The sequence below is a fragment of the Hippocampus zosterae genome, chromosome 3, assembly GCF_025434085.1.
Source record: "Hippocampus zosterae strain Florida chromosome 3, ASM2543408v3, whole genome shotgun sequence".
NCBI classification, from domain to species: Eukaryota; Metazoa; Chordata; class Actinopteri; order Syngnathiformes; family Syngnathidae; genus Hippocampus; species Hippocampus zosterae.
In genome coordinates this window covers 10,647,867-10,675,430 of record NC_067453.1, presented here as the reverse complement: position 1 = coordinate 10,675,430, position 27,564 = coordinate 10,647,867, and the positions used below count along the sequence as shown (strand labels likewise).

Genomic DNA, 27,564 nt, shown 5'->3' with positions numbered 1-27,564 from the left:
AATACAATGCCAGACCGGTAGGATTTCGCATTTGATAACTTTCCAATTTGAATAAACCATAGGCCTATTTCCAAGATAGCAGTCTTGGCTAATGTCAGCTTGTACACAGTGCAGAGTGTACGTCGAGCTGATGCATGTTCGTAAGGGGTGTAGCTTCAGTTAGAAGAATGAGGGTGCGGTCGGGGAAAGTGAAATCACAGTACATTCAAGTCTGGCTCGCAGGTTGTACGTCAGACTTCACCTTTAACTGACGTAACTGAACAGAGGCACCTGAAGCTGAAGAAAGCTGAGTAATTAGGGCTAAGTAAAATCATGTGTCAATGTGCAAAAGCTTTAGTTTAAAAAAAATTGAAAACATTTCTTAATGTTATCTGTGGCAGTAGATTTGTGGTTAGCACTTCACAGCTCTCTGGGCTTGGGCCTTCCTGTGTTAAGTTTCTAGTGGGATACTGGTTCCTCCTACATTCCAGAAGCATGCATGTTAGATTAATTAACGTCTCTAAATTGTTCTTAGGTGTGAATGTGAGTGAGTGATTGTTTGTCTATATGAGCCCTGTAAATGGCGCGTGACTAAGTACGTACAGTACAAGGTATCTCCTGCTTTTGCCGAAAGTCAACTGGGATAGGCTCCAACTTACCCGCACCTCTAGTGAGAGGAAGCTGTTTTGAAAACGAATGGCTGGATAAAGTATTACACTGTTCTTTATCGATAAAATTAAAATGACATAGAAAAAGACTACTTTAGGCTGTGATGGGTTTGAATTGCTCTTGAGGGCCCACTTGTGGTCACAGGGCCCTAAGGAGGAGATTAGTTGGCTTAAACTGTGAACCTGCTCTGTATTAAATCATGAATGTATGTCAGTATACGATGCAGAGAACCCCCCCCCCCCCCCAACATTTATCAAAATAAGAACATTACTGTCATTGATTAATTTATTTGTTATTGTTTCTTTTCTGAGATTCTTGGGTCAAAAGTCCTCGCCTTACAGTGTGGATGTGTGAAGTTAAAATGTTCTCCTCATGCTTGTATGGGTTTTCTGTGGGTATTCCTCCCATGTTCCAAAAATATACATTATATATCGGACATGTGATACAGAAGATGGATGGGCTATCAATTTTAAGACAACTATACATGTAAACCCGATGTATATTTTTAAAATTAAATTGAAAAAATACATAAATAAATAAATAAAATTTAAGTACTGAGACACAAAGTTGTCAAGTGACGAGCTGGTTAATGGTGCAGCGACCAAAGCCAATTCCTTTATATTTTGGTACACTGACCTCTAGTGGCACTTTTATATAACTGCGCCGTTGTTGTACAAGTTAGTGTCCCTCGGTTATGGTGAAAACCCCCCAAAAAAGCGGCTTAATAGTGGCCATGTGAATATTCATTCATTCATTCATCTTCCGAACCGCTTGATCCTGACTAGGGTCGCGGGGGGTGCTGGAGCCTATCCCAGCTGTCTCCGGGCAGTAGGCGGGGGACAACCGCTTGAATCGGTTGGCAGCTAATCGCAGGGCACCATGCACGCTCACACTCACACCTAGGGACAACTTAGACTTAGAGTGTTCAATCAGCCTGCCACACATGTTTTTTTTGGAATGTGGGAGGAAACCGGAGCACCCGGAGAAAACCCACGCAGGCCCGGGGAGAACATGCAAACTCCCCTCAGGGAGGCCGGAGCTGGAATCGATCCCGGTACCTCTGCACTGTGAAGCCGACGTGCTAACCACTGGGCTACCGGCCGTCCCATGTAAATATTTTCATGTGAATAAAATCCAATAGAAAACAATACAGGTTCATGAAAATCGTTTTTTTATTCGCAAAAATTCACAACTTAAAGCAATACTGTTGCAGAGGAAAGAAATACTGATTGCTGGTTTTCTGTATTTTTACTATTTTGCGATTCTTATTTAATCATTTCATCCTGTATTCTTACAATGAGATAATGTAAGCATTTTAAACAAGTAATGAATTTCAGTAGACACAGAGTATTCGGTAAAGTGACAAAACAGAAATGTCATTTTGCTGGGATCAACACTTTCAATTCTATCGTTGCAACAGATTTAGCCTTTTTTTAAAGGAAAAATATGTAGGTCTGAACTGTTTTAGCTGCCTTGCACATAGCAATTCATTTTGATGTGTTTGAGAGTCCAAGATGGACTGCACTGGGGACTGTGTTACTCAGTCTGAGGTAAAATTCTCTGAAAAACAAAATAGTAAAAACTAACACAAACAGCAAAGCATATTAGAGCAAAGCTTAAGTACAGAATATAATACTGCTGAAGACCGAACATAATTAATTTTGGTGTACTGTAAGATAGCTTGTCACATTTTGTTCTGTCTTCAATCTTGCAATAAAAATTTATGTTCGTCATAATTCACAGTATGACCTATGTATGTACATAATGGTGTTGATGAAAATGCACACAAGGCATCTACACAAAAGGATTGTATCAAAATGTTCTAAAAATATCTCTGGTTGGTTTCACAAAAAGCAAACTGTATCAAAAGCATTGGCTGAGAGCAAGCAATATAGTAGGCTTTCACGCCATTTTACACAACAAAAAGCAGGACAACCCATCACGTCGCTTTGATTGTGGACCTACGGAGTCCCATACAGCACATGCAATCCGTTAAACGATACAGGAAAGAAAAAAAAAGCTTTACAGCGGAACATAAGATTGATAACCTTAGTTGTTATATTGTGCTTCACACAGATTCGGCTAGACCTGTCTATACAACAATCATGGGTGTCTAACTTTACGCATGTGTTGAAGCTACGATTGAGAGCAGAGGCATCACAGAGCAAGTGGCTCGAAGGAGCACAACATAAACGGGATATTCATAAGCACAGAAGGTCTTTCTAAACACGTAGCATTTGGCTTGAGCTGCGGCTCCCGCGAAACCTTGCTGGCTCTGTGAAGACTCTAATAGTTTGTTGATGTGGCCTTAACATGGTAAACATCATGAACCATGAGAACTGCACAGGCAGCATGGTCGAACTAGTGTACTGTAGGTTGCACAAAAATCCTAATTAGTTCAATAATAACCTAACTGTTTTACATTCCTTTGTTCCATTACATTGCACATGCCTTGAAGGAACACTTAGCACCATGCAACCTGAAGATGAGGTGGCTCCTGAATGTATCAAATACAGAAACAGGACAGTGTGTGTGTTTCTTTAAAAATCATAAGAATAAGACATGATGGAAAAAGTTCACCAAGCAAGAGTTTGTGTAAATGTAATGCTGTGATATGGTAGTGCTCGTTTTTAATTCATTAAAAAAAAAAATATAGGAAGTCCAGCTAAAGAATTCTGAAAACACTGTTGGACACTCTTCATGCTTGTGATTGTCAGGAAATTTGGAGTACTTTTATTTAAAAATAATAATAATGACATAACATTTTCTGTTATCATAAGTAGATATACAGCAAAATAAATAAATTCTAAAAAAAACAAAAAAAAAAACATTTGACTTCAAATAATGAGTGACTTGTTGTTTCATCCAATCTGTGTTGAAACTACATAAAACTGCATTTTTGAAAATCCAATTACATTTCAGTTTGCCATAAATTCAACATTTAACATGAATATGATTATTTTCCTAATTCTAAAATTATTCATACATTCATTCATCTTCCGTACCGCTTGATCCTCACTAGGGTCGCGGGGGGTGCTGGAGCCTATCCCAGCTGTCTCCGGGCAGTAGGCGGGGGACACCCTGGATTGGTTGCCAGCCAATCACAGGGCACACAGAGACAAACAACCATCCACGCTCACACTCACACCTAGGGACAATTTAGAGTGTTCAATCAGCCTGTCATGCATATTTTTGGAATGTGGGAGGAAACCGGAGCACCCGGAGAAAACCCACGCAGGCCCGGGGAGAACATGCAAACTCCACACAGGGAGGCCGGAGCTGGAATCGAACCCGGTACCTCTGCACTGTGAAGCCGACGTGCTAACCACTGGGCTACCGGCCGTCCCATGTAAATATTTTCATGTGAATAAAATCCAATAGAAAACAATACAGGTTCATGAAAATCGTTTTTTTATTCGCAAAAATTCACAACTTAAAGCAATACTGTTGCAGAGGAAAGAAATACTGATTGCTGGTTTTCTGTATTTTTACTATTTTGCGATTCTTATTTAATCATTTCATCCTGTATTCTTACAATGAGATAATGTAAGCATTTTAAACAAGTAATGAATTTCAGTAGACACAGAGTATTCGGTAAAGTGACAAAACAGAAATGTCATTTTGCTGGGATCAACACTTTCAATTCTATCGTTGCAACAGATTTAGCCTTTTTTTAAAGGAAAAATATGTAGGTCTGAACTGTTTTAGCTGCCTTGCACATAGCAATTCATTTTGATGTGTTTGAGAGTCCAAGATGGACTGCACTGGGGACTGTGTTACTCAGTCTGAGGTAAAATTCTCTGAAAAACAAAATAGTAAAAACTAACACAAACAGCAAAGCATATTAGAGCAAAGCTTAAGTACAGAATATAATACTGCTGAAGACCGAACATAATTAATTTTGGTGTACTGTAAGATAGCTTGTCACATTTTGTTCTGTCTTCAATCTTGCAATAAAAATTTATGTTCGTCATAATTCACAGTATGACCTATGTATGTACATAATGGTGTTGATGAAAATGCACACAAGGCATCTACACAAAAGGATTGTATCAAAATGTTCTAAAAATATCTCTGGTTGGTTTCACAAAAAGCAAACTGTATCAAAAGCATTGGCTGAGAGCAAGCAATATAGTAGGCTTTCACGCCATTTTACACAACAAAAAGCAGGACAACCCATCACGTCGCTTTGATTGTGGACCTACGGAGTCCCATACAGCACATGCAATCCGTTAAACGATACAGGAAAGAAAAAAAAAGCTTTACAGCGGAACATAAGATTGATAACCTTAGTTGTTATATTGTGCTTCACACAGATTCGGCTAGACCTGTCTATACAACAATCATGGGTGTCTAACTTTACGCATGTGTTGAAGCTACGATTGAGAGCAGAGGCATCACAGAGCAAGTGGCTCGAAGGAGCACAACATAAACGGGATATTCATAAGCACAGAAGGTCTTTCTAAACACGTAGCATTTGGCTTGAGCTGCGGCTCCCGCGAAACCTTGCTGGCTCTGTGAAGACTCTAATAGTTTGTTGATGTGGCCTTAACATGGTAAACATCATGAACCATGAGAACTGCACAGGCAGCATGGTCGAACTAGTGTACTGTAGGTTGCACAAAAATCCTAATTAGTTCAATAATAACCTAACTGTTTTACATTCCTTTGTTCCATTACATTGCACATGCCTTGAAGGAACACTTAGCACCATGCAACCTGAAGATGAGGTGGCTCCTGAATGTATCAAATACAGAAACAGGACAGTGTGTGTGTTTCTTTAAAAATCATAAGAATAAGACATGATGGAAAAAGTTCACCAAGCAAGAGTTTGTGTAAATGTAATGCTGTGATATGGTAGTGCTCGTTTTTAATTCATTAAAAAAAAAAATATAGGAAGTCCAGCTAAAGAATTCTGAAAACACTGTTGGACACTCTTCATGCTTGTGATTGTCAGGAAATTTGGAGTACTTTTATTTAAAAATAATAATAATGACATAACATTTTCTGTTATCATAAGTAGATATACAGCAAAATAAATAAATTCTAAAAAAAACAAAAAAAAAAACATTTGACTTCAAATAATGAGTGACTTGTTGTTTCATCCAATCTGTGTTGAAACTACATAAAACTGCATTTTTGAAAATCCAATTACATTTCAGTTTGCCATAAATTCAACATTTAACATGAATATGATTATTTTCCTAATTCTAAAATTATTCATACATTCATTCATCTTCCGTACCGCTTGATCCTCACTAGGGTCGCGGGGGGTGCTGGAGCCTATCCCAGCTGTCTCCGGGCAGTAGGCGGGGGACACCCTGGATTGGTTGCCAGCCAATCACAGGGCACACAGAGACAAACAACCATCCACGCTCACACTCACACCTAGGGACAATTTAGAGTGTTCAATCAGCCTGTCATGCATATTTTTGGAATGTGGGAGGAAACCGGAGCACCCGGAGAAAACCCACGCAGGCCCGGGGAGAACATGCAAACTCCACACAGGGAGGCCGGAGCTGGAACCGAACCCAGTACCTCTGCACCGTGAAGCCGACGTGCTAACCACTGGACTACCGGGCCGCCCATTCTAAAATTAATTTCCATTTATTTTGGTAGATTTTCAGTAATTCCTATTACCGGTAATTCCAATAAATGCCTGTATCCGGTTTTTAACCCTAAATGCACACACCAGCGCCGGATGCTAGCTAATGAGTCTGTGGTGTCTCATGCAGATAAATGTAATAACCTCAGGATGGCATATGAGAATATTTTGGGTAAGTAGGATCATTATGTAGAAGTTGACATGCCTGCTTTATTTTTGGAACAATTACAGGTTACTGTTCAAGAAGCCTGCATGAGCGAGCCTGTCATTGATGAAGATGGTGATGTGACCTTTTTTTAAAGGGTGACATATGACATAATGCTTGGTACAGTGGTGCATACCGCCAGAAGCGGTACAGTGTACAGTGGCGTGTCTCGGTGTGGGCATGGCTGGGGTGCAAGCACTACTCTTCAGAGGCGTGAGACAGTTGCTTTTCATAGAGGCTGAGGACGTGATGTACAAACTGGTACTGCTCACATGTCTGGATCATCCCGCCCCTGATGAACACACATTCACAATGAACTGAGATACATATATAGACAATGAAAAAAAATGGTGTGTTGAATTCACTTCTTTTTGTTTCGTAGCTGTAGATGGTCTACTTCAAAAATGTAAAATTGAGCAAATTCAATAAAAACCTTTTTCGGTGCCCGCACAAACAAACACACACACACACACACACACACACACACACACACACACACACACACACACAGTAACAAGAAATGAAGTAGAGTACAAACACATTCGTGTTGATTTATATTGCACATTAATTCATGACAAAAAAAATCAATTATTTTTACACTGTTCTAAAAAAATGCAGAAGAAATTGCTGTTTCATTTTAAATGTCATTACATCTGCTCTTGTTCACATAAAACATTAGCACTTTATTTCGTATTGTGTTCATTTACAGGAAATTAGAACTGAACCATGACAGTAAACCCAATGTATGTAAAACCGTGACTGTTAGCACGCCATTACACTCCTGATATTTCACTATTATAACTACCCCCCTCTCCCCCAAGCAATCTCAATCACAGTGTGGCCCTTTACAGTTTGACACCCCTAATTTACAAGAATTTGGTGATGTAACAGCCTCTACAGTATCTCTATTCACACTTTCTTGACATGTTGTAGATAAGGAGACTATATATCACCTGTCCAGGCGCAATTGGCAGGTAGTTCCAAGGATGTCAACCACACCCTCCATCCTTAGCTGCTTACACAGGATGGAAGTGGCAATGAAGCAGCCAGTCCGACCGATTCCAGCACTGCAAACAAAATGATGAAGAGGAATTAATGTGTTTACCTGTAGTCATAAACTGTCATTCAACCAATGTGGCCTGTTCTTCAATAAAGCAAAATGTTTGATATTGTAGCTGTTTTATGTTTTATTAAAGCACCACAATGACTATAAACCGTTTTAATGTCGATACCTGCAATGCACAATTATAGGTCCACTAGTGGGTGGGGCCTCCTCCCTGGCTCTTTCCACTTCCTGGACTAGTTCCAAAAGAGGTGGCGCTTTGTCTGGAGTCTTCTGGTCAGGCCATGAGGTGTACCAGTACTGCCGCAGACTCCGCTCCTCATCTCCACACTGGCACGTGCATACACACATGCGTACAGGCAAATGCACAGACAGGCCCGCACAATGGCATGAAATACGGATTAACAGATGGGAACAGATTTAATTGTGTCCCTGAGGCGTACAGTGAAGATTTTCAGATTTTGCTGTCCAGTTACATCCACTGGCTCTCCTTGAGTCTAACAATCATTAACATTTAGACTTTTCCATTCATTTTCGCATGTCACCTCAAGGTGAACAAACGGGTTGCTCGCTAGATATTAACTGATAAAGTAGTACCTTTCCAGGAACAGTTCAGGAGGCAAGACCTTTTTCTATGGAATCACATTCTAAACAATTTTGCCTATTTAATCATTCTAATCGCGCTTCAGAAATCTAGGTTTGAGTCAACCTATTAGAAAATACAAGTCATGACTAAGTCATAAATAAATCAGAGACAGTTACAGTATTGGAGCTTACAATTGTATATCATGAAAGACATCCATCCATCCATCCATCCATTATCTATGTAAGCTGATCATTAATTATATAACATAAGCTTACATCTATACCACTTGCCCGATTAGTATTGCAGGGGAGCTAGAACCTAGGCCTGCAAGAGACGGATTACAGCCTGGACTTGACCCAAGTGAATAGCAGGTCACATTTAGATAAACAACCATTCACACTCACATTCATACATGTAGAAAAGTTATAGCCTTTACTTAACTAACATGGTATCTTGCTGGAGTACGGGAGGAAGCTGGAGAGCATGCAAACTCCATACGGGAAGAGATTTAAGCCCAGTACCTGCCAACTGTGAAGCAGGTATCTCTATGATCTAATGGAAATGTAACTTTGTTTCTTTAAGGTTCTCGTACGGTTTTTTGGAATCTTCAATGACCTTGCAACTCATTTTTAGCTACCGGCTAGCAAAACTCCCCAAAATCACCATCTCATTCCCTTCCCAATCACATTACATTACACAATTATGTTTTGTACAGAGATAGGAAGTGGCCTTCTGAAAAGTATTTTACTGTGTTTAATAGCTCTGTATAGTATATGAATTCCACTTTTTGAATTCAACTCCTGCAGCTGAAACACGTTGTTGGAATATGGGGGGAAAAATCAACAAGGTACAGAGAAAACATGCAAACTGGACTATGATCTGAGATTTTAACACTAAACTGACTGTGAGGCAGGCCTTAGTGGGCCTGCCTCACAGATAAAAATGTGCCTGCTTTTTTATCTTTTGAAGCTACAGTTATACAGCTCTCTGGATCAACTCCCACACTGATTGCCACTATTTACCGTCCACCAAAACCAAACAAGAATTTTATCACTGACATTACTACACTCCTCACTCATCTGTATACACTATCACCAAATGTGATTCTCTTAGGAGATTTTAATATACCGGTACACATGGACAATATCAATAACTCACTCACCAAAGACTTTACCTCCTGTCTGGACAGTTTTGGTTTTCAACAATATGTCAACTTTCCCACACACAGTAAAGGACATATTCTGGACTTGATCTGCTGTATTGGATTATCACCAACAAACTGTAAAACCGATCTCCTCCCATACACGGATCATCTATTGCTTTCATTCAAAGTTAACCTGTCATTTTTCAAATCCAACCCACAACGCATTATAGATTTCCGTAAAATCAAGGACATTAACCCGGACAATTTAGAATCAGGGCGGCCCGGTAGTCCAGTGGTTAGCACGTCGGCTTAACAGTGCAGAGGTACCGGGTTCGATTCCAGCTCCGGCCTCCCTGTGTGGAGTTTGCATGTTCTCCCCGGGCCTGCGTGGGTTTTCTCCGGGTGCTCCGGTTTCCTCCCACATTCCAAAAATATGCATGGCAGGCTGATTGAACACTCAAAATTGTCCCTAGTTGTGAGTGTGAGTGCGAATGGTTGTTCGTTTCTGTGTGCCCTGCGATTGGCTGGCAACCGATTCAGGGTGTCCCCCGCCTACTGCCCGAAGAGAGCTGAGAAAGGCTCCAGCACACCCCGCGACCCTAGTGAGGATCAAGCGGCTCGGAAGATGAATGAATGAATTTAGAATCACTTATCAACAACCTCCCCAGTACTGATGGTCTTTCTACAACAGATGAGTTTTTGACACACTACAATACAAATCTCCATAACATTCTCGATATCCTGGCCCCACTCAAAACCCGAACTGTCTCCTTCAACCAAACAGCACCCTGGTTTACCCCTACCCTCAGACAACTTAAATCAAAAGGCCGTCAACTTGAAAGATTATATAGAAAAACTGGACTCGCCATTCATAAAGAAATGTACACTACCCACTTTCTCCATTACAAGGACTCAATATCCAAAGCCAAATCAATCTTCTACTCTGGATTAATCAGTTCCAATGAAGGCAACCCCAGATCACTCTTTTAACTCATTTCTAAACTCACTAAACCTGCTGACACTCTTCCCTCACATCTCTATTCCACTGATTTTTGTAATACTCTGGCCTCATTTTTTACATCCAAAATCCAACTTATCCACACAGCAACTCACCCCTTCAGCTGCTCCTAACCCCCCTTCTCCATTCTCCCCGGTTCCTACCCACCTATTCTCTGCATTCACATCCCCATCTGTCCACCAAATCTCCATCTTAATCCAGAAGTCCAAATCCTCTACTTGTCAGCTTGACCCTCTCCCTACTGTTTTAGTCAAAGCTTCTATCCCGGCCCTCTCCCCTCTCATCACTAACATTATTCAAACTTCCCTCTCTACTGGCATTGTACCATCCCATCTCAAAACTGCTGCTGTCACTCCCATACTGAAGAAACCTGGCTCTGATCCCTCCGACTTGAACAACTTTCGTCCCATATCAAACCTTCCGTTCATCTCCAAACTTCTAGAAAAAACAGTAGCTGCTCAACTTCACACCCATCTTTCCTCCAATAACCTCTACGAACAATTTCAATCTGGCTTCCATCCCCTCCATAGTACCGAAATTGCCCTCCTCAAAATATGCAATGACCTTCTTCTCTCTGCTGACTCCGGTTCACTCGCCATCCTCCTCCTGCTTGACCTCAGTGCAGCCTTTGACACCATCTCTCACTCCATCCTCCTCGACAGACTCTCCTCCATTGGCATCACCAGCATCCCCCTCTCCTGGTTCCGCTCCTATCTTTCTGACTGCACCCAGTTTATCCAGCAAAAACGTTTTAGATCTCACCCCTTTCCCCTCACTTCAGGTGTTCCTCAGGGTTCCGTCCTTGGCCCATTGCTATTTCTAATCTATCTTCTTCACCTTGGTAATATCTTCAAGAAACATCACATTCACTTTCATTGCTACGCGGATGACACCCAGCTCTACATCTCTACCAAACCTAATACCATACTTCCACCATCCTCCCTAACCAACTGCCTGCAGGAATTAAATTCTTGGTTCACCTCAAATTTCCTCAAACTGAATAGCAATAAAACTGAATTCCTCCTCATTGGCACTAAATCCACTCTAAACAAAATAAACAATTTCTCCATTCCCTTCGAAAGCTCTTCCATCTCCCCCTCCCCTCAGGTCAGGAGTCTGGGTGTCATCCTTGATAGCACCCTCTCCTTCACCTCACATATCAACCACATCACTCATTCTGCATATTATCATCTTCGAAACATCCACCGGCTCCGCTCTTCTCTCACTCCTCAGTCCACTGCTATAATTGTACACACCCTCATCACCTCGCGACTCGATTACTGTAATTCCCTTCTGTTTGGTCTCCCTCAAAAAACCCTCCATAAGCTTCAACTGGTCCAAAATTCAGCCGCCCGCATTATCAGACTCACACCATACATAAACCATATTACACCTGTCCTCCAACATCTCCACTGGCTCCCCATTTTACACCGCATTCAATATAAAATCCTGCTCCTCACATTCAAATCCATTCATAACCTAGCCCCTCCATACCTATCTGACCTCATCCATATTCCTACGCCTGTCCGCTCTCTTCGTTCCTCCTCCTCTGTCCTCCTCTCTGTCCCCCCTGCTCGCCTCTATTCACTCAGACCATAAAGCCATTATTTCATTTATTTTTGTTGTATTTATTTTTTCTTATTTGATGTTGTTTTTAACATTGTACTCGTGATTTTAACTGCTTGTTGTAAGGTGTCCTTGAGTTGCTAGAAAGGCGCCCACAAATAAAATGTATTATTATTAATTGTATTTCAGGGCTTTTCTTTTCTGCAATGCAACCATTGCGTGCCTTACCTTCAACGCAAACACCCTCAGACTGTAGTCGTCCTCCTGTGTAACCGTAACAACAGTGATTTCAATCTCCTCGTGGGTCACAGTGTCCTCAGGCCAGTACTCGGCACATTTCTGGAAAAAAAAAGTCACGGACAAAAACACATAAAATGAACAGCGTGACAGCCGCAGTGACTGATCACAAACTCATACAATATTATCATCACTGAGCAGCAAACCTCATTTTTTTCCTCCAAGTTAGTGATCATCACAATGATTGGGGTCCTCTCCTGCCACACCATCCTCCAGAAGTCCCCCACCGTGTTAACCGTTGGACCCTGCGTGGCGATGTAAGCACGCTCTTCACCCCCATAACCCTGGTTAAAATGGAATCCCCTTTTGAATAATTGTGATATTTTGTTGTGGAAACCTTTATAAAAATGATCCGACAATGATCAATGAACATTTTGCTTACAAAGACATTTGACTTACTTTGAGATAATTGCCGTTGATATATGTAGTGAGGAAATCGTCTTCCTCTTGTGATTTTAAAATCACTCGGCTGTGTGTGTCTGGAGGTATACAGTATCAACAACAGACAAAGGGAAATGAAAAAGACACGTTATACTTCCCCCATCCATCACAAAACAAAAAATAGAAAAACAAAAGAAAACTTACCTTTACAACTCCCAACTTAATGAGACTATGTTTTGATTGACACTGTGATGTGATGACAATTTAACAATGTGCTTATTTTGGTTGCCGTTCCTTTCGAGGCAGGCCACACATCATCTCTAAGTACAATTCAGTGCTGTCTTACACAAATGTAAACAACCACCACAATACCAAAAACAGATTTTTTTTTCATCTGACTTCCCAAGTTAAGTTTGCTAGATTCCGATGCGACGTAGTCCAGGTCAGACATGAGCAACTCTTCCGCTTGGATAAACGGCGACATGGCTCTGCGACAGTTGAGCGCAGTTCTTTTACTGCACTGCATTTGTATGAAAGTAGTGTAATCTCCGTCTATAGCTACCATAGAAATCATGATCATTCTTTCATATAATATTAATATCATTGTACAATATGTTGGATCCAGCCATACTCACTGGGTAAGATGGTTTTGTAGCGGTTCTTTCTCACAAGCCCTGGGTAGTTGTACTCCTTAGGATCCACAAAGTTCATGGGCGTTTCCTACAAATGGACAAACCAGAAACAGGAACAACGGGCGATGTCGTCCATGCCATAAGATAATGAAGTGGTGAAGATTCAGTTTTCGAGATAACTTGTGATGTGTAGCAAATGGCCATGACTGAGCGTTGTGTGACTTGTTTGCAGTTTTGAACATATCTCTGATTGCCCGGCGGACAGTAGAATCATCTGTGAGTTTGTATGTAAATGAAGCTGGTATCTATCTTTCCTTCGCCCACTAATAAACTGAGACAAAGCTTACGGGTGTACAGCGCTCCATTGGGTGTACACAGTGAGCGGGTAAGTCCTTGCTACTTTGTGTATGGTATCTGAAACGTGTAGGTGGGTGAGTTGCTCTTGTTGCACTCACATAGAACTCAGCCTGCAGGCTCTGGTCATCCATGGCCCGTGTGTGTAGCATGGCAGGGGTGAGGATGTGTGTTCCCTGCCGGAGGTACTCTTGGGCTGACTGGTCTCTAGGGGAAAGCTGCGCTCCGTAGCCGTAAGGCTCCGTGCAGCCCGGTGTACACATGTCCAAGGTCAGTGAAACATTGGAGCCTCTCCTGTGTGAGATTTACAGATTCAAATAAAACACCTACATAATATATGACAATTTCTATGCCAGTGCGTTCCACAAATTCAAATCAAGAGTAACAAACCTCTCCTGAAGCCCCACTGGTGTGACTGTGAGAGTTGCCGCATCTCCCTCTGGCTTGTTGATGTCAGTTCCTATTTCAAAGACTGGAGTCTGAGGCACAGCATCCAGATCCATCATGTCCTCTTGGGCATCCGTCCACTCTGACAGGGTGAAGGAGGGCTGGCGGCTCACAGATTGACGTCTATCTCCAATGTCCCATGAAGTGTTTCCCGATGACCATAAGCCAGTGCCGTAACGCCACCTACACACCATGTGGATGACCTGCAGACAGATGAGTGGAGGAGAAGCGCGATATGTAGCCGCTGGTCAGTCAAGCATACTATTCCAAGAAAAAGAATCTCAATAATGCATTTCGAGTGACATAAATAAAGCATAAATTGGTCATATAAGGTGATCTGATCATCATCGACAATAATTCACAACACCAGACACACGCAGTTAACCATAAATAAAACCACACAAACAATTACTGAATTACTGAAAAATCATGTGAACCTTTTGATTTAGCAATTGGTTCATCGTCTGATAGCAGCAACAACCTCAGCCAAATGTTTCCAGTATTTGATGGTCATCCCTGCACAATGGTCAGGGAAAAATTGGGATCGCTTGAAAAAAATCTTTCAGGATCTTAATTTAGTTACTCCTGTCTTTTAGGTCCTAGTCCTGTTGCGTCTTCCGTCCTCTGTTGAGCTTCAATTGGTAGGAATCTGTTTATAAGTTTTAAAATGTCATGGGCTGGCAATCTGGGCTTTGAGCCTGCTGCTTTTTGCGCACTTGACTTTCAACCCTGAGATGTTGGCTGTGTGGATTTGAACCTTGGGCTCTTGTCAAGCCCAGTCTGTTTACATAGGCCTGATTCACAAAAAGTCTCAAATGCCCACAGTTGACCAACATTAACAACATCGCCTGATCGTAATGCCACATGAGGGCATGAAAAAAAAAAAAAATTAAAACTTGAGAAGGGGCCGCAGATGGGAGAATTTTGCCTTACAATGTTAGTTAGAATAGTGAAGGAATCCATTTGATAAGATGAAGCGCTGCAGGAGGAAGTCTTTCTCAAAACCCTGCCCGGTTGGTCACTGTGGAAAACTCCGGAAACCGTGCCGGACTACCACAGATCATATCGAAACCGAAATCGCAACCCTCTAGGGTGCAAACCTGCCTCAACTTTGAAATAGCAGAATGTCATGTGACACGAGTGGGCAAAATTGTGGTTACTGCTTATGTTAGTTCATTAGGAGAGAGGCGCAAGCAGTCTGCTGCCTCAATGTTTGTTTTCCTGATCTTAATCTCAAGCACATGGGTTAGTTTTGTGTATTTTTTAGTATTTTTGTGAGCGAAAAGAAAAAAGTTTCATAATTTTTTCATGTTTTGTTTTGTTTTCATAAATAATCCACTTTTTGCAATCAAAAGCTCTTCTTGCTTTCACCTCTCCTCACATAAAATCGAGTCACGTATCAAACCGGATAACAGAAATCGAGATAGCAATCAATTTTTAATTTGGGGGTATTACTACAGTCCAAATACACAATTTATTTATTTGTAATTTTTTTTGCAATAGTAAGTATATTGAATGCAGTGATAGTCAATTGCCCTGTATCAAAACACAAAAGATACATAACACACGCACGATTCATCGATCAATTTACCAACTCCTCATCAATTTGCATTAAGTAAGGTTACCCATAATAATCAGCCAATGATGGAAAAAAGACCCAAGTGTGGAATTTGGCATACAAGTGTGTGCATACAGTTTGTGCATACCATAAAAACCCAGATGGCCACGCCAATGCCTGCAGTGACGTAGAGGATCCATGCTTGCTGTGTCGTGTTTACCACATGCCTCAGCGCCACGGACTGAGCAGTGATAAGGAGGAGAAAGGATTACACACCGGACATATGACATCTTTGCATTCTGTTTCATGTAGAAAAAAGGCATTCTTTGTTCAGTAAACTGCGTGCTGACAGAATATCTGTATTTAGTATCGTTCGTACATCCCATATTTTTATTCTGGAATTCTGGAATAAGTCACATATTGATTATCTTGTCCTAAATTAAACTGGTGTACTGAGGTAAGAAATAAAATGTCCAAGTAACTAAAGTCTAATGAATAAGATGCAGTTTATTTACATGCAGTTAGATGGTCTATGAAAGAAGAACAACAATATGATGTCCTTTTTTTCAAACTTACGTCCATTCCGAATATCGGGTGGGAGGGTAAGACAAACCCGAGACAGAAGTCGATGACCTGGAGAGCTTTATAGATAGAGGCAAATGGCCCATTTCCTTCCACCACGAAGAACATCCAGTACCCCTGGAGGAAAGAGGGAAGGCAGAGTGTCACTGTGCTGCCCATCATTCACATGTGCGCAGCACCAAGGTTGTTTCACATTCACATGTGCTAAGCACCAAGGCTGTTTTTCGGTGACAAGCATGAAGCGAAGAAAGGATCCTGGCCAATTACACAACCACTGAAATACAGGCAAATTGTCTTAGTGCAGCCTTGTGCCCTAAGTGAGGAATTTTCGAGGCCTTGCTTATTTCAGCAAATAGTGGGATTGTCTACAAAGGCGCTTTCTATCTATCTATCTATCTATCTATCTATCTATCTATCTATCTATCTATCTATCTATCTATCTATCTATCTATCTATCTATCTATCTATCTATCTATCTATCTATCTATCTATCTATCTATCTATCTATCTATCTATCTATCTATCTATCTATCTATCTATCTATCTATCTATCTATCTATCTATCTATCTATCAGTGGCGTGCGGTGAGGTTCATGGTTGGTGAGGCACCGACTCCTTCAGTGTCAGATTTACAAATATATTAACCAAAAACAGTAGCTTATTCAATTGGCTACTGGTTATTTCATATCCAAAATTTGATCCCGTGGGTTCTCCAGCATTCAATATTCTATTGTATTTTTCTTAGAGTAATCTATGTTGTTATAAGATATTCAGATATCCTTTATTTGTCCCGCAATGGGAAAATTACAATCAGAATTCAGAAAGGACAATTGTTTTTGACAGACTCTGCAGTTTGGTGTCATCAAAATGTTGTGACATCTCATTAAATTTTGTACAGTCGACCAAACCGAGGAAACCTATTACTGATTCGTCTTACTGTTTATTGTGTATGTTAAATCGTTCCATGTACAGCACTTTGTATGCAGCGATGGCTGTTTGAAAGTGCTCTATAAATACTGTTGACTTGACTTGACTTGACTTGACAAAATGATCAAACCTAGCTTTCATCTGAACACTGATGTTGTCCATAATCTTGTGGAACATTTGTTTTCTCTCATGTCTGACCGACTGATTTCTTCCACTGTCGTTTCGGCCAAGTGTGCTGCATTTCTGCTCAAATCGCTCATACAGTGTGTTAAAGTCCCGTCTCATGCGTTCAACAACTCCGATGGTGTCGTGGGTTCGCGCACAACCATATCCAATGTCCATGACTTTGTTTTGCAGCACTCTAAAAAGTGCATCTGTTTCACTGAAAATGCCCTCATATGCCATCATTAAAAAGCATGTCGATGCTTCTGACAGCCATCGATTATACCCAAGACCATCATTTGAGTATCATTGTCCCAGCGATCGGGATCATAGGTTTGCGCTACTAGTTTTTTAACACAGCTGTTTTCTCCAACACTTCCAAGACATACGCAGCTACAGCAGGGGCTCGCCTATCATCACTTCCTAAAAATGCTTCCATCACCACAGTCCACTTCACTTTTGGCTACATAGCGGAAAATAACAGAGATCTGCACTTTTCATGTCACAATATCCCGTGTTAGACCAGCAATTGTCACAAGTTGAGAACAAAATGCAGGGAAAAAAGTAAAGACGGGTTTTCGAAGGACAGCCACATCACCGTTCTTTTCGGCTGTACCACTCCGTTTGAAAAGTTGTCCGGGCTCTCCCGTAGTTTAAAGCAAACCTTTTCGCTCCGGCGTTGGTCTACCTGTGTTAATCACGTCCCCTTTTGACTGAAAGTCCGGTTTTGAGAAGTTTTTAAACTTCGATATATAATCCTTTTCTTCCATTTTGGCTGTCCGACGTAGCAAAATTAAAAAAAGGATCGCACTTGACTAGCCTGGCGCCTCTGCGCAGAAGAACAGCGCAACGTACCTGTTTGCTCACGTAGGCCCTCTTCATTGCGGCAGAGAACGATCTGCCGCAACCTATGCCTTTTCACTGCGGTTTTATTTCCCATCGGCAAATCTAAATATGTCACTAAAAAACATTAAACCTTAATGGTTTAAAAACATTAGCCAGACCTAGGAAAGCATGTCATTTTAATGATTTTGTTGTTTACGATGATACTAGTGCAGCGTGTTATACCGGAGACAAATTCCTTGTGAGTTCTACATACTTGGCCAATAAAGATGATTCTGATTCTGATCTATCTATCTATCTATCTATCTATCTATCTATCTATCTATCTATCTATCTATCTATCTATCTATCTATCTATCTATCTATCTATCTATCTATCTATCTATCTATCTATCTATCTATCTATCTATCTATCTATCTATCTATCTATCTATCTATCTATCTATCTATCTATCTATCTATCTATCTATCTATCTATCTATCTATCTATCTATCTATCTATCTATCTATCTATCTATCTATCTATCTATCTATCTATCTATCTATCTATCTATCTATCTATCTATCTATCTATCTATCTATCTATCTATCTATCTATCTATCTATCTATCTATCTATCTATCTATCTATCTATCTATATCCCTACATGAAATGTACTTAAAATGTACTGTAGCATCTATCTATATACAGTATATGTGTCACATTTAAGCATCTATTGCATACCAATTTCTATACGTGATTGATTATAATGCTGCTTATTGTGGTCATTTGACGATCAAAATGGTGCGTCTAATTCTCCTGCACAAATCCTGCAAAAGAGGGACTACATTTTATACTGCTTGTCTGTCTATCGCATGGCACGCAAAATAACCGGACAACCATTTATATTCACATTCACACTCTTACTCTGTAGGAGCTAAACCCAAAATACATAAAAAAGTATCTTTTGGGGTGTTTCATTCCATACCCACTAACATCGATTCACATACCGTGACTTGGGAGACAAAAAAGAGGGCGACCCAGTAGTGGAACTCAACCACCAATGCGTAGACTTTGTGCAAAAAGACTTCTTTTTGTGAACTTTTCCCCTCCGTGCTTCCATCTTTGCTTCCTAGCAAGCCTTCCGTCTTAGTGGCTCCATCAACTCTCTTTCCTGTCTTTGTGGGCTCATCCAGCCAAACGGGGTCCTCATCAGGCCTGAGGAAGATGGAGTCCTCGGTGTGGGAGCGGGTGGAGCTGCTCAGGCGGAGGGTCATGATCCTCCTGTTGAGAGAAGGCTCCTGCGTAGTGGGAAGGATTTGACACATGAATACTGCATGCACATAAGGCTGAGGAAATGGAGACCAGTTAAAACCAATATAGTAATATACAGAACAGAACTGCAACGCCAATGAAAACAAAATATGGCGATGCTATAATGACCGCATATAATTTGAATATCTGTCAGCATACCTCAGAGCGCAAACCAAGATGACCCATTAACAAAAGTGAAGTCTTAACAGGTTGCGTCCTGGTTCATAGATGATATAAAATGTTGATTCTGGACAGTTAAAAAATTGTTTCTATAAGCAGTGTTGCCGCAGGTATGTTGAAAAAGTAACTTAGTTCCACGACTAGTTACTTGACTTTTAATTACTTTGTTACATTACTGATGACAGTATTGGACTTCAAAAGTACATTCAACCTCATTTATCATACAATTGACAACCACTTTGGCCAATACTTCATTGGAAGCACATTTTAATAGTGTCACTTCAGAATCAAGTTTTTTTTCTTTAACAAAACATCAAATCTACTTGTTCGGATAAAAAAAAACCAATAATAAATTAATATAATCGTCTTTCTAGACTTAACATATGTTTTTATTTTTAAGGCACTCCGTTTTGGCCTCAAATAGCCTTTAACTGTGAATATTGCCATCGCAAACTTAACATTTAGAATGGACTGCACACTGTTTATAAATATAAGAATTACAATTGGGGGCCACATACAGTCACACAGCCCTGTGGGTCTTTCTCTTTAAGCTTGAATGTGATACAGATCTTTTTTTTTGACTGGCAGTACGTTTGAAGCAGGAGAACACTTCTCAACAGAGCACACAGTGTGCAACATACCTTAATATTTTAGCTGACACAAACTCGAAATAGAGAGTGGATTGAAAAAACCTTGATAATTCAAATCTCTCTTCTTCCTCCAGTGGCATTTTTCATGTGGTCTCACTGAGACATGGCGTGAATGTTATCTTTTGCTCTCTCAGATGGAAATGCAAATTGTAAACTCCTAGAATGCTTCACTTCTAGCAATAAACACTCCAGTTCCCCTTTCTCATGTATTCTATAATAAGTTCTGTATGTAATGTATCTTTAGCTAGAAATGGGGTCTTCTGTATTTTATTATTTGTGAATTATTAGTTTTGTTCCACATACATGCGTGAGGGGCGGCCCGGTAGTCCAGTGGTTAGCACGTCGGCTTTACAGTGCAGAGGTACCGGGTTCGATTCCAGCTCCGGCCTCCCTGTGTGGAGTTTGCATGTTCTCCCCGGGCCTGCGTGGGTTTTCTCCGGGTGCTCCGGTTTCCTCCCACATTCAAAAAATATGCATGGCAGGCTGATTGAACACTCTAAATTGTCCCTAGGTGTGAGTGTGAGTGCGAATGGTTGTTCGTCTCTGTGTGCCCTGCGATTGGCTGGCAACCGATTCAGGATGTCCCCCGCCTACTGCCCGGAGACAGCTGGGATAGGCTCCAGCACCCCCGCGACCCTAGTGAGGATCAAGCGGTTAGGAAGATGAATGAATGAATGAATGAATGAATGAATGAATGAATGAATGAACATGCGTGAGGGAAAACCATGAAATATATGTCAGTCCCATTCAAGTAAGTGGTCTGCTAAGTGACAGTTTCCTGTCAGCTGATGATAGTTCATGATGGTTTATTGCTATGCAGTCATGAATTGTGACATTGTGACAAGGTCATTAAAGGGGTCACATGTGGTGTCACAGAATATTGCATGTAATTTTTAAACATTGGTGTGAACTTTTTAAAAATATCTGCTGGACATTTTTAAATGTTTCCATTCTTTGTAAATTCCAAAAAATGTATAACAGATTATTTTATGAAAATAAAATCATAATCATCTTTTTATCTCCGGTCTTTCTTTGTTGCTTAGCTTCTGAAATACAAAATACTGGGCACAATATAATGGCTTCCAGTTCAATAGCCTACTCATTGCCTGCCTGAGTTTGTCAGTTTGTGTGTGATGGGTGTGATTCGAAATAAAAGAGAATGAGTGAGTGATATAGGAAGTGTGTGTGTGTGTGTGTGTGTGTGTGTGTGTGTGTGTGTGTGTGTGTGTGCGTGTGTGTGCGCGTGGTTCCCTCTCTCTCTGTCCCTTTCTCTTTCTCTCTCTTTCTCTCTCTCTCTCACACACACACACACACACACACACACACACACACACACACACACACACACACGCACACACACACACACACACACACGCACACACACAATTCAATCTATTTCACAGGCGCATTCAAATGCAGCTAAGTGGCTTGGAGTGGATCTCATCTGCAGATATCTAGCATAGATTGGATGTGTGTGAACGAGAAAAAGTGAGAAAGAAAGTCAGAGAAAGAGAGACAGAGAATGTGTGTGTATGTGTGTGTGCGTGCGCGTGCGTACGTACGTGCGTGTGTGTGTGCCTGTGTGTGTGCGAGTGTGTGTGTGTGTGTATGTGTGTGAGTGAGAGACTCTCAATTGTGGAGAGATGAGTCAGGGGTAATGTGTTTACAGCCCTGTCCGTCGCCTTGGCAACCATGTGGCTCTCATCCCTGTCATTCGTTCTGAGCATGATCATCTACTGAAAGCAGACAATTGCATAAACGCATGCATGAATGCATGCATATATGTACACACACACACACACACACACACACACACACGCACACACACACACACACACACACACAAACCGCATGCGCCACCCTATTGTTTTGTTCCTGTCATGATCCACTCTGAGTTTGATTTGTTTTTTTCTTTCACTTAGCTCCTCCTTTATTGTTCCTCTCTCCCATCGGCGGCACAAGCAAGGAGGCTCCTTACTGTGAGCTATCAGCTCTGCTCTGTTGCGACACCAGGAAGACGCCATATCGCTCCTTTGTATTGCTCATTTGTAGTGCTGTGTTCTGTCTGGCCTCATGATTGTATACGGCACATTAGTTGGATGTTTTTTCTTCTCCTTGTTCTTCCCTTTAAGTGATGGCATTTTCCTAATATTCTTCCTTGCTTTACTCCTGCCTTGTTTAGTTCAGATTGATTTGCATACTTTGTTGATTGCTTGTGTCCATACCCGTCAGGGCCCTCTATGTTTTTTCTCTCCTTGTTAGTGGTACTTTTTTTTTCAATCTTCTCATTTCTCATTTTGTGGAACTTACGGTATACCGACTTGCCTCTAGCAGTGTCCCATATGCCCTCGGAGCTAAGTTATTGGGGGCTTCATGCTCGTTAGAGTACAAAGTCCTAGGTCCATACAAAGCAATACTCCCTATGATGAAGACAAGTTTTGCAACATCTGGCCCAGACAGGAGTCACCACGCAGGTCCCACCTCAGTAGTCAGGACTGGAGGTGGAGCTCAACGGAAAACGCTTGGTGCCCGGCTGTGTCAGAGTATGATCCGCATTGCCGGCAATAAGTCATTATTTGCCATAATGGTCTGTTCATGACCATTATGGAATTTCTCTGCACAGCCCAGGCATTGAGGCGGGCCTGGTTGGCTGGCCTCACTATTACGCCTTTGCTGTTTGCAGATGTGGTGAGCTGTGATCGTCAATATTTGCTCGAATGGCTTCTCAGGGTCGAGAATGAGATCACTCCTTCAATGAAGTCAAGTAGCTTGGGGACTTGGGGAAGAAATAAGATCGACAGGCGGATTGGTGCCGCGTCTGCAATGATGCAGACTCTGCGTTGGTCTGTCGAGAAGTTATGGTGCCTTTGCGAAAAGCTCTGTAGTCAGTCATTGATGTACTGTGTGTTCTGACCAAAACAACATCATCGGTATGCGTGATCGAAATGAGTTTCCTCTTTTCAGAGTCTGAGCTTTCCCTTTGAGGTAAGCTGAGACGCAGAATAGATCCGAGGTGGCTCAGGCGTGTGTTTAGACTGCATCTTCTGCTGCCTCTCCTCCACCATTTGACCACGATACGAAACCAAACATTCCACATCCCGTCAAATACTCTGGAGAACTCAGCACCGATATGGTCAGTGCTTGCAATGTCATTGTTTACTGTGAAGCAGACATTTACTTATTCCTAGGACAAAACTATTTTGCAAAAGGATTTTGTACTCCTTGTTACCTTCTTTTGTGTTTCATTGAAATAACAACTCTTCATGCTAAGTCTGCGATGGGGTCAAACCAATCGGATATTGATGCCATACCATTAATAAAGGTGTTTCGTTTTGTATCACATGCTTTGTGTGGCTGTTTGAAAGTAAAAGATTGTCACCTAGTTTGCTATTTAGCATTTTTAAAAATGATTATTTGGAATCAAGACGATCAAACAAGATCAAAAATGATTACCACTTGAAAGATAATATTTGGAAAGCAGCCAGCCGGTCGCATGGCTCACTCACTTAAGGTAGACCGAAGGAAAGGATGGCGTGGGAGTCAGATCACATGATGAAGAGAAATCTTGTATCTTGCGCCAACCAGTCAATGTTGGCCATTGAGCAGCAACCTGTAAGGCAGAAAATGTCAGAAATTGTACGACGATGTTAGATACGAAGGAATAAAGACATTGTTCGACAGTCTAAATACAGCCCGAATCGCATCCCGAAATACATATTGAAGCCTCATTGTGACTCAAGCACTTGCAGTCCTGCTGAGGCAGGGTTAGTAATACTCCATCTGAGTCGCACTCTTGTCAGCTGCCAGCTGTGCGTTCATGCTCGGGATGTAAGGTGACATAGTAAACTGTTAATACTGTATGTCATCCTTCTCTTCTTTCACTCTCCTTCCCAAAGAGGCAGAGATGAATCCAGCCGGACACCCTCCCAAACATTCTGATTGCTCCAGTTGCAATTTGTATGCATGAGCTCTCTTTCTGTCGTCTCCCTCGTTTCCTTCCGTGCCGTACTGAGAACCAATAGCATGAGCTCTGTGCAAAATGAGACCAAGTCCGTGTGTGTCGTTTTCGTGTTTTTGTGTGTGTGTGTGTGTGTGCGTGCGTGCGTGCCTGTGTGTGTGTGTGTGTGTGTGTATACAGGTAATGTAGGCAGTGAAGCTGCACCTCTGAGTGTTTTTCTGTTTTTCTTTCTCCTCTAGCTGTGAAGGTGGGTTTGAAGTGATGACACTAGTTCTCCCAGCCTGTGGCCATGGCAACACGCACACATACAACATGCATACATGCTTAGTATACATGCACGCAAATGCCGGAGAATATTGTGTGTAGGAGGAACTGTGAAATTTCGCACGACGCAGATGGACAGGTGAGTGGATGCAGGGATGAATGGGAGGGGAAGCAGGCTGAGGTAGTGATGCATTGAAGCTGGTATTTTGGTATCCATGGTAACCCATATATTATAGTGAGCTCTCACACACCCGTACACACACTTAGACACAGGCTCAAGCAGAAGAAAAACAGTGTGCAAGTTTGTTGAACAAACTGCATCTCTTTGCTTTTAGTCTTCAAGGTAAAAGTCGTAGTGTTTGTCATAGTTCTTTCGGCTTGCTTGTGTTTTATGTTTGACCTGTGTATCACACTATTATAATCAGATGACTAAAAACTAAAAAAATTAACAACACCCTATATTACTTGTGGTGGATATGAAAAAACAGGGTATAATGATAAAAATGAAGTAAGAATACTGAATATGTTTTGTTTGTTTGTATTATAATTTAACTTCAATGTCACTTTACCTTCACAGACAGAAACACGTGTACACGTGCGCAGCCATATCTATTGTTTACAGTTAACACTGAAATGACTCACACCCAGGTAAATTTAGATGCTACAGTACATTTAAAGTACATTTCATGTAGGGATAGATAGATAGATAGATAGATAGATAGATAGATAGATAGATAGATAGATAGATAGATAGATAGATAGAGTCCTCTGCCTTCATCTTCATATATATATATACACACACACACATATATATATATATATATATATATATATATATATATATATATATATATATATATATATATATATATATATATATATATATATTCTATTGATCTGCACTCATTAACACATCAAAGTGAGTGCGAACGAAACCCTTTATGGGCAGACATTTCATGAACAAAGGGAATTACTGTCATTATTTTTCTCTTTGGGTGACAGATGGCTCATGTTTTAATGGATGTTCCTGATGATCCTTCTTCCTTTGTTTGGAAAATAATGGAGGCATAACAGCATGTTAGCATTCTATTTTTATATTAGGGCAGTGCTTTCCGAAGCTCTGGCATACAGGTTTTACTAACCATTTCTAGTGGTTTTAATTTTTTTTCAATGGGGGAAAAAATGTTGGGACATGAACCATTAACAAGTTGCATCCAGTGAAATTGTTCACACGGAATGTGATTGGTGATTTGTCCATATACCACATACAGTAGACGGCATAGTATGGGAACTGCTGCATTTTTGAGAGAAAAGTGAAATGGTAATGACATCCATGGTCGCCAATGGCCCTGCAATATATGGAGTGATGTACATTACATACTCGCTCACTTGCATCAGACAAAACAGACCACACTAAAACGGAATAATTTTAGCAAAACCAGAAATAGGGTGCTTTGTGCCGCAATTTATGATCCTTGATATGCTATTAAAATACCTGGGAACCATTTGAAAATTGTGCGAAACGTAGCATTTGTCTCCTGGTTGCACTGGGCATTCCATTGAATGAAAAACAGCGGCAACTGGAACTTCTAATGGGGCAACGGTCCCTTTGCTCCAAATACGAGCCATCAGAGACTATGTCTATTGCTTCAGGAAAAAAATGTACAGGTACAGCAGTAGTTCCTTTTTCATGCTGACTCAAGGTGTCAAGTGTTCTGTTGAATGCCAAAGAGGAAATATTCCTGAAAGTGATGATAGAATGGAAACATGAGATTGAGTCACAGAGCCAAGACCTCCCTCATTGACTGCTTACTAATGATCATTAATACAAACAGTAGCTTACAAGAAATGACCTTGAAGTTGAAATGTGAGGTCCTGCCGTGCATCGTGGGCGCAGATACCCAATCCCCTTTATTAATTTACTAGACTCAGACTTTCTGCAGCAATTATGGGAATTAAAAAAAAAACTCTCATCCATATCACATGTAAACATGCAATTCAGCCGAAGCTCTACCACATGAATAATTAAAATATGCTGCATAGCCAATGGATTTACAGGCGGAAGGAGCTAAATCTGAATTCGCGCCAACAGAAAATTGCATGATATGAGTTTGCTGCATCACAACATCGATGGAAGAATGGCATTCCCAGGCCGTCATTCATACTTAGACAAAAGGCCATTCATATCACGTTCGTATCTAGGGTGTGCGTGAGCAACCACACAGAGCAGAGAGGGATGGATTAGTAATGAATCACCCGGGGAGGTGGACTGTTGCATCTCTCGGTTGTAACTCCCCCATTGTCTTGCACACACTTACACACACACACACACACACGCACACACACACACGCACACGCACATGCACGCACGCACACACACAGACACGCACGCACACACACACACACACACACACACACAAAAACACACCTCAAGCTTTTAAATGCCAATAAAGGAATGTGAAAATCCAAGGCTGATGAAGAACCAACCTGTTGGTCATGCAGGCTACATGACTGTACCTTTTCTCAGCCAGGAGAGCACGGCAGCCATATGAACCACAGGGGCTTCCTTCATCCTCCTATTGGTATTCACCTCATGTCGCATAACCACAGAGGGGGAAAGACCGAGGGAGGAGAGGGAGGGCCGGAACACTCATCCCCAGTCTTAACTCTGGTTAGCATAAGTCCACTTACCTGACTGAGCTCTCCTTCAAATGGCCATCTGGTGCTCTTCTCCCTCTGAGCCAAAGAGCAGCAGCCAAATACCAATTCCTTTGCCGCTCCTCCGTCTGCTGGAGATGATGCTCGCTCGCACGCGAGGATGAGACAGACCGACGGTGACACGGTGAAAGACACATGCGAGGCTGGCAGAAGCCGCGGGGACTTAAGCGGTGCGTGTTTGCGTGTGAGAAAGAGCCATGACAATTGTGATGGGCTCGCTATTGTTTGTATCCTGGAGCAGAGTAAGATCCACAGGCGGCAGCTTCATCTAGGTATATGAAGCAAGAGGCTCTGCGGTAGCCTTGGCAACAGAGCGAGAATGAGGGAGTGCGAGTGAGAGAGAAGGAGAGAGAGCAAGCGAGAGAGGGGGGAGAGAGAGAGAGCGAATGAGAGAGAGGGGGGGTGATGAATCCCCATTCATCACATTAGAGGGACATAAATGTTGCAAAAACTTTTATTTTGATAACGTGCTGAACTCCTTTT

The 27,564-nt window shown here is 41.5% G+C and overlaps 1 protein-coding gene across 3 annotated transcripts; it reads right to left on the bottom strand.

The window, feature by feature from the left end:
- Positions 1-4,215: 4,215 nt before the first annotated feature.
- On the bottom strand, positions 4,216-27,423 carry LOC127597200 (tyrosine-protein phosphatase non-receptor type 5-like). 3 transcript variants are annotated; one of them, XM_052060088.1, is made up of 14 exons: positions 27,055-27,423; positions 23,648-23,751; positions 19,008-19,298; positions 16,081-16,203; positions 15,653-15,745; positions 13,890-14,149; positions 13,601-13,793; positions 13,149-13,233; positions 12,532-12,611; positions 12,279-12,416; positions 12,064-12,174; positions 7,691-7,851; positions 7,412-7,525; positions 4,216-6,750 (listed from the first exon to the last, which is right to left on the bottom strand). In XM_052060088.1, the coding sequence occupies exons 3-14, from the start codon at positions 19,272-19,274 to the stop codon at positions 6,657-6,659; spliced, it is 1,719 nt and encodes a 572-aa protein (XP_051916048.1). In that variant the 5' UTR covers positions 19,275-19,298; positions 23,648-23,751; positions 27,055-27,423; the 3' UTR covers positions 4,216-6,656. The 3 variants fall into 3 exon arrangements, with proteins under 3 accessions (XP_051916048.1, XP_051916050.1, XP_051916049.1); XM_052060090.1 differs by having other exon boundaries at positions 19,008-19,281; XM_052060089.1 differs by lacking the exon at positions 27,055-27,423 and adding an exon at positions 26,881-27,016.
- Between the last annotated feature and the right edge of the window lie 141 nt (positions 27,424-27,564).

What these genes read in the sequence shown, in the direction of transcription:
- LOC127597200 (XM_052060088.1), bottom strand. Translation starts at nt 19,274, where the DNA reads ATGACCCTCCGCCTGAGCAGCTCCACCCGCTCCCACACCGAGGACTCC. An exon ending in CCAGTGGGGCTTCAGGAGAG is followed by an intron (nt 13,794 to 13,889) that starts GTTTGTTACTCT and finishes AATCTCACACAG; the next exon opens with GAGAGGCTCCAATGTTTCAC. An exon ending in CTACAAAACCATCTTACCCA is followed by an intron (nt 12,612 to 13,148) that starts GTGAGTATGGCT and finishes GTATACCTCCAG; the next exon opens with ACACACACAGCCGAGTGATT.